The 7,519-nt window shown below is 49.4% G+C and overlaps 2 protein-coding genes across 2 annotated transcripts; both read right to left on the reverse strand.

The window, feature by feature from the left end:
* Positions 1-1,316: 1,316 nt before the first annotated feature.
* APUU_40602A (G1/S-specific cyclin) lies at positions 1,317-2,641 on the reverse strand (the record flags this gene model as incomplete). Its single annotated transcript, XM_041703691.1, has 2 exons — positions 1,317-2,366; positions 2,429-2,641. The coding sequence occupies 2 exons, from the start codon at positions 2,639-2,641 to the stop codon at positions 1,317-1,319; spliced, it is 1,263 nt and encodes a 420-aa protein (XP_041556352.1).
* Positions 2,642-3,208: 567 nt separating this feature from the next.
* On the reverse strand, positions 3,209-4,199 carry APUU_40603A (uncharacterized protein; the record flags this gene model as incomplete). The annotated part of the gene is made up of 3 exons (XM_041703692.1): positions 3,209-3,282; positions 3,345-3,492; positions 4,149-4,199. Coding segments are annotated over 3 exons (273 nt in total), but the record flags the coding sequence as incomplete, so codon positions are not given.
* Positions 4,200-7,519: the final 3,320 nt, after the last annotated feature.

Consider the following 7,519-nt stretch of genomic DNA (forward strand, 5'->3'; position numbering starts at 1 on the left):
CCTACCTAAGGACTAAGGTAGTCAAGGGACAGCAGCTGCTCCGAGCTCTTCCACCAATTGGCAGCATCACTATCTAATGCACGCATGTAAGGTAGCTCTGCCCAGTGCCCAGTGCAGTGCAGTGCAGCACTGCAGTGTGCGCACCCACCGACCGAACTCTTGCTGAGTTGGCAGTGGTAGTGGCACATGTACTAATTATCCAGTAACCAACCAACTACTGTAGTACCCCAGACAGATGAGATGGAGTGTCAGGTTTCCGTTACCGACATCTTCATGCACGGAGGGCGTTTTGGCCCTTTCTTTCTTCCCGGGTTCACTTACTGATCTGCCAGAGTGGATAGGTACCTAGTAGTATTATTATTTACTTTACTTATACTCTTCGGTCCATTTACAGTCCACAGGTCTGGAATTTTTTTTTTTTTTTTTTTTTTTTTTTTTTTGAAAAAGAGAATTGTATTCATTTCATCTTTTCAATGGATCGGTGCTTTGCCAGCTTGCCGTCCATGGATATGGGGGGTTGTGTTAAACTATCTTCTGTAGCTAGTTTAAACAAAAAACACAAAATAAAAAAAAAGAAAGCCCCTTTGTTTTGGGCCTCTTTCCCCCCCTTTTTGTTGGTCTCCATTCTTTTCGCGTCCGGGGGTGTCAAATATCGTGGGGTAAATGATATTTTTTTTGCTCGTTTTTGTGAGAATCCTTGTTTTGATGCTTTTTTTGACGGAACCTCCTTCCACCAACCAAGAAGAGTGCTCATGCTTGATAACTTAAGCACTCGCAGACCCGAGGGGTGCAGGTGGTGATAAGGTAAAGCCACATTAAGATCTTTATGACGTGTTGTGTGGGCGAGTGTTGTGTGATGGGGGAATAAAGTCGAAAAGGAAAAAAGGTAAAAGAGAAAAAATTAGGAGTCGGACGTCGTCCGCGTCATCCTGTACAAACAAGAGACAGATGCAAGCGGGTCCGTAAGAACTCCAATGGGCTTCGAAATGAAATAACGGATAAATTTCAGGCAGATAGATGCAGTCTGAACTCGAGATGCTCGCGCTTGCAATGCTAGATGTCAAGAATCAAATGGCAGATAGATGCAACTTGGTACACCCAAGGTATGATATGTCACAACATAAGGAGAGGGGTATGCAATTTTTTTGCAGATAACAAAAAGAAAATGATTGTAAGAAAAAGAAAAAATTCCAGGTCTGTCCGTGCAAAACAGCTGGCGGAACCACTCCAAAGGTTCTATGTAGAGTAGACCAGATCGGCTAAAAAATGGCACAAGATTCGCGAGGATATGATGGCCTTGGAAATACTACCAAAGCCTAATATCCGGTGGTGAAGCTCATTTGGGGTTGGAGAAATTGTTGGGACACGTAGGCAGACTCCTGCTGGTAGGGGTTGTGGGTCATGTACTGCTGCACACTAGGTGAAGGTGTGGGTGACGGTGAGCAGGCGCTCGGCACCTGGACTGTCTTCACATAGCCAGCATTGCTACCATTGACGAAGGCTTCATTTTCAGGGGTGATTGGAGGGGTGATATAGCCGTGTGGCATGTTGGAGGGATGAGGAGCCTTCTGAGGAGTAGCAAGCCCAATTTCTCCTTCGTATGGCTTGGGTTCGATGTCCACCATGTCGGAGGGTGGGCTCGGCGGCGAGTAACTTGCGATCGAGGCCTGGCGAGCGAGGAACTGTTCGAGGATCTTGGAGACCCGGGAATAGTGAGACGAGGAGTACTTCCTCGCGAGCACCTGAGATGGCTGGTGAAGCTGCTGTGACAGCCCAACTAGCGTCATCGAGTCATACTGCGAGGCCCATTCCGTGTGACGGGGCTGAGGGCGGTTGAGGATGCACCGTGATAGGGCAAGGGATGCCCTAGCAAGGTCCGACGATGGCTTGGACACGAACTCGCGGTGGAAGAGCGAGATCTCTGCAATATAGAGAGCTAGGTGTTCCACCTCCGGGTCGTATGGAGTGTCCATGACTGCTGTCTGAAGGAAGGTGTCGACGGTTGGGTGTCCGACTGTCCACCCAAGGGTTTGCAAGACATGCCATTCCATCTGGATGAACATGTCATCGTCGTACAGGGAGCAGCACATGGACTTGAGTTCCCGGATAGTTGGTACACGATCCTTCTTGTCACCATACTTGGCCGCAATCAGCAAAGCTGCACAGCCAACCAGTTGGTAGTGTCTCTTATAGACCACACGCTTGGAGCAGTATCTATCGAGAAGGTTGACGGTCAAGAACAGGGTCGATGGCAGTAATTGGAAGGCGGTATGAGCTTCGATTAGGAAGTCAAGAAGGTAAGGACGCATGAACCACTGGATTTCCGTTTGGATGTCAATCGATTCGACATCAGCAAGGGTAGAAGCCTGTGGTCACGTCGTGATTAGCCATGATCTCAAGGAGCTGCGAGGGGCCCTGGATAACCAACATCCATGTCCAGCATGTGGGATAACACGTCCTCACGGTATTCCTCGCTCGTAATCCGGGACAATTCATCGGCGATAGCATACTGACGCTCGCGAGCGATCAGCTTTGCATGTTCCTTTGGATCCATCCGGGGAACAGGAAAGTCCTCGTATGATTCCACGAAGAATGTGTCACAAGGTTGGTAGCTCGAGGTAGGGCGTTTGTGGTAGGCCATTTTGTCGAACTGGAAGGGGAGAGTCAAATTGAATAGTAGTATTCAAGGAGTGGACCTGAAGAGCACCGTGTCTTGCAGGGAACGACGGAATTAAGAGAGCGACAGTCGTCAAATTAGTTGTAAAGATTAAGGAGTGGAATTAGTTGGGCAAGTATTAAAGAATGACCAGCAACGAGATGATAATCTGAATACTGGGGTAATGACGGCGAGCCAACGGAGTCGAAGCCTTCAAGGTGGCTAGAGCTAAAAAGAGAGACTGGATTAGTGAAAGAATTATTAAAATATTAAAACGAGAGTAAAACAGTAAAGATCCCGAAACCAAGAAAGAGGGTAAGGAGAGAGACGGAGGTTCGAAAAAAAGAGAACGATGCGTTCTGAGGGAGCCATATAAGGAACCCCTTGGGGTTGAGTACTAACCCAGATTAAAGGCCTTCGGGCAGAGGGCACAATGCAACCCTTACCGTGACGGCGTGTCTGGCATCTAGGCTGGGGCAAGACGCAGGAATGATCCGTCGAGCTTGAGTCTGGAGGAAACTAGCTCGAAGGGCAAAGGACGAACGAACGTCTTCACCCTAGGAACCAGTGTATGATCGCGGGCCTGGAGTACTCCGGAATGTGGAACAGGAGTACAGGCACGAACCCTAGGAAGGGGTAGGGATATTGTCAGGGGGGAGATCAGAATGCAGCAATATTCGCAACGTACAGATTATTGCAACCCAGCGTTCTGCTAAGCGTCTTCGTACAAGATTAGAGTGATTCGTAGGATAGAAAGCTGCGGTTTGTCGAAATCCACATTCAAGGGATCCGGTAAGGTCGAGTTCGGTAGGTGCGAATTCGAATTGAAACTGTTCCTGGAGACACCGACAGAAATGATTAGCCAACCAGGTTCAACCCATTGGTGTAGATTTGCATTTTCGAATTGACGACAGAGGCCAGTGGGAGCATGACTGCTCGGTATGTGATGCGCTAGATCGTCCGTCTAAAGTATGCAACCAGGGGACGCATTCCCATGACGACCCCCTTAATCGGAGATAATAGAGAAATGAAGTCCGTGTGCCTTAAATCAGCATGGATTTTCCACGCAGCGGCGTTTTTACAGAGAACATCTCTGGTATCCTCATTGATGATCATCTGTACATGACTTCTGCTAACCATCAGGCCACTGTGTCCCACCCTAAGAGGTGAACCCAATTCCCGCTGACCGATGGATTATTCCATGATATTGCACTCAGTTGTCTGACGCAGATTTCCAGGGTACATAGTCTCTCAGATACTGGATTGCAACGCTCCTGCTCCTGTTGTTCCAAGGTATACGAATGTTGGATCCGTTTTGAACCGCAGTCCGCCAGGCGCACAATGATCTCGAGAAGGTTCGCTCGTTGTAAAGACGAAGAGGACCGACGTGAATTGAGAGGTGATATTGCGGGTCGACGTTTTCATGCTCCGACTGGCATCTATGCGGATTGGATCGAACGGAGTTGGATGAAGAAAAAAAAAAGCAGCTTACCTTCCAGCAAATCACAACCGCAAGAGAATCATGTACACGAAAAAAAAGCGTCTTTCAAAGGGAAATAATGAAAATGAAATCAAAAAGACCCTTCTTGTTGCTCTTCTAACCGGCAGAAGCTGAATCAGGGGACTCTAACCGACGATGCCAGGGAATTGACCTCGACTGTCAGATTAGGGGGAGGTTCGCCGTTTGAGTTAACAAACGTCGAAGAGGTAAGCGTCGAAGCGGAAGCTGACGGACACGGCTCGACTGGAGAGCTGGTGCAACGGATGCAGGATTAGGTCGACAGACAGGATGTCGTCGGCTGTATCTCTACCTGAAGACCAGTCTCAGATCTCTCCGGCGGAATTGACGAGAAGGGGGGAGGAGAGATGGGAGGAGAGAAGGGAGAGGAGTCGAAGATAGAAGAAGGAGAAGGAGGAGAGAAGAATTAGGAGGAGCGGCTTCTCTCTCCAGGCGGGTGTAGGGGGAGAAAAGAAGAAGAAGAGGATCAAAGGGACGAGGGCCGGAGATACAGGTCTCGAGAGGGTCGGCTGAAGGTGAGCTGCTGTATGGCTGGAGCGCGGTATGGTAAAGCGTGACGGGCCTCCCCTGTAATTGAGTGGGTAAGCGTGTAAGTAAGGTGGGCTCGGGTATGGTATCGCGTATTTGAACCTTCAGCCGGGTTAAATTTGTATGGCTCGTATGATTCCCGTCTTGTTTCAGCTGGTCTCAGCAATTGCCAGTCTATTGTGCTTGAGAAAGAGTTACCAGTCACCTTTGGACTGCCCTTCGAAGTGCGTTTCGCAGTTGGTCGTTGAAACAGCTCAATGCAGTGTCCCAGCGTTTAGTTCTTCAGGGTCATGCCCGCTGGGTCAACTACTGGCTCTTACGAACTATGAAGCGAATTCGAATTGCATGAGGAAAACTCAGATGCTTGATGGTATTACTGGGCCTCACTGAAAGTTGAATCGATGAGATCGCACGGCGGAGACGAGAGAGGGCTCCAGGCTTCCAGCCCGCAGTGATAGGCACTCCTTTTCCAGAACCTCGCAGGGAGCTCGTAAAGGCGAGAGCCAATTTGCTAGACGCGGCCTGAGCCCAGATGACACCCTTACTGGAAACGTGAAAGTTTATAATAGCACCTAATAAGCTGTACTTCTGCCAACTGTTACTGGTAACCATCTCTACAAACTGCACCTGGTAAGATCCGTAGTAGTGGCCAGTATTGAAGCGCTGATGTCTATGAACGGGGTTGAGTCTTTGGTTTTGTAGAAGAGAGTGGATGAGGGTCGATGTGTCTGAAATGATGAAATCTGAGAAACTGGCTTCGCTGTACGCCAATAACCTTTCTGACGTTGCAGTCCCCCCTTCTGGAGGAGCAGCCAAATGAGTGGTCCTTGTTGGTTGTGTGCAGCACCCGCGTTGTGCTGTGGGCGCCCGAGTGGGGAGATCTCCGGCCTCTCCAGCGAGTCCAGCGACTCGTTCCCAGCCTGTCCTCCTCCCTGGCTCCAGCCAGGAACACCTCGGCTGCTTGGCGCGGCGACTTTTATTCCCCTCGCTGTATTTTATCACAGAGCGAATTGTAAGAGCTGTAATTTCTACATCTTTTGGCCCTTCCATATCAGCCGCGTTTCGTTAACTGACCAGTCCACACTGGCCACTGCACTGGAGCCGTAATTTTAGGCAACACCGGCTCTGCCCTGTCAATGCCTCCGAAAAAGCAATACTTTGAATGACAGACAAACGCACAACCATCTTCTTTTTTGATTCTGAATCGAAGTTGCATTATCAGATATCCATTGGCTGCTTTTCGATGAGTTTGGTGTTGCCATTACCTTGGGAATTGCACACGCATATCACAAGTGGGAGGAATGCGATTCGAGGACCATTTTACGGCTTCCGCCCACATTGCGCGCTACCAAGTTCCTTTCAGCTGCTGACGGCCGGTAAGACTGGTTCGCATCTGTCGCGACTTGTACGAATTGTATGAAGTGTACACCTCCGTATGATTACAACAACAAGTACGGAGTGTGAGTAATCCCAAATCAATGCCATGTCCATTCGTATACGCAGTGCAGTGTCTCCAAAGTACTCCGCACTGCCTCCCATTATCAAATCGACTATTTGCATAGCTTGGGGTCATACTTGCATCCGTGGCTGATATTTCTTTGTCTTGAAACCCACCCGAACCCATAGCTGCGAGGGAAAGAACTCTTGGAAGTTGGAGCCATTGCGACACAGTCGATCGCAGGCTTCAATACGGCCCACGATGGACGCAGTGCTGTTTACACAATTCCTGTATCGCTCTCTACTTAGTAGTAGTACTTAGTTGTTGTTTTGGCCCTGGCGCGACGGTTGTTACAGCTCAACACGCTGCGCCCAAGCACTGTCAATCTGTCATCCATCAGTCGCTCTGTACTCTGTACTTCATGAGCTATAATGCCTATTTGAGCAAGCACGCGACACGTCCACGTCCACGTCCCCGCACTTAATGAGGCTGGTCCTAGTCACTGTTAGTGTTCACATCCATTTTGACAGCCCTCCGTCTCCTGGCCTCGGAAATAAGGAGCCCTATATTTTTTTCCTTTGACTATCACTTTTGAATTTGATTCACCAAACCCTGGAAGAGGCTGATGGGGCTGATGGCGTTACTTGTCACTTGCTTCCCCACTAATCCAAACTGCAGCCATCAAGTATCAATCTATCATCAAAGACCTTTGTCATTGAATTTAATCATCCGCGCTGCTGGTCATATCCTCTAGTTATCCCTGCGCTCTCCTCGTAACGAGACGTTTTGGGGGTTACGGGAGCTCCTGGCCTGCCTTACTTCGGGGTTGATCTTCGCGAGCATCAAACGGCCAGGTTTGCATGGTGGAATTGCGAGTTGCTAGCTCTGTGACCAGGACAAATAGCGACGCTGCCATCAGCCATGTCCAGAACCATCGACACGGCGGCTGTTTGATTCCGCTCACTTGGGTTATCCCACGGAATATCTCCGATGTAGAACTTGCTGGTACACTGCTGGCAAGTGGCTGCTGTGTAAAGGGGGCTTACTCATCACATACTACTGGCGAACTAAAGGCGCAGGGGCAAACAGCCAAACAATTCGGATAATGAACAAGGATGTTCCAAGCCCGCAATATTCTTTTCCAGGTTATTGCGCATTCGTGACTCGTATTCGTGGACAATAGGAGGCCAAGCAGGCCAGCACGAAGTGACGAGCCAACAAACCAACGCAAGCCCAGCCATTATTATTGCATGGTCGCGGGCCTCCCTGCTGCAGGGGCTGGATATCAAACGAATTGGATCAAAATCTCCTTGCGATTGTCCCTGCAGTCGCCCAACTCCAGCCTTTAGATTTTCACTTTCATTGCAGGCGCCCTTAC

Source organism: Aspergillus puulaauensis, chromosome 4 (genome assembly GCF_016861865.1).
Source record: "Aspergillus puulaauensis MK2 DNA, chromosome 4, nearly complete sequence".
In the NCBI taxonomy this organism is placed as follows: Eukaryota; Fungi; Ascomycota; class Eurotiomycetes; order Eurotiales; family Aspergillaceae; genus Aspergillus; species Aspergillus puulaauensis.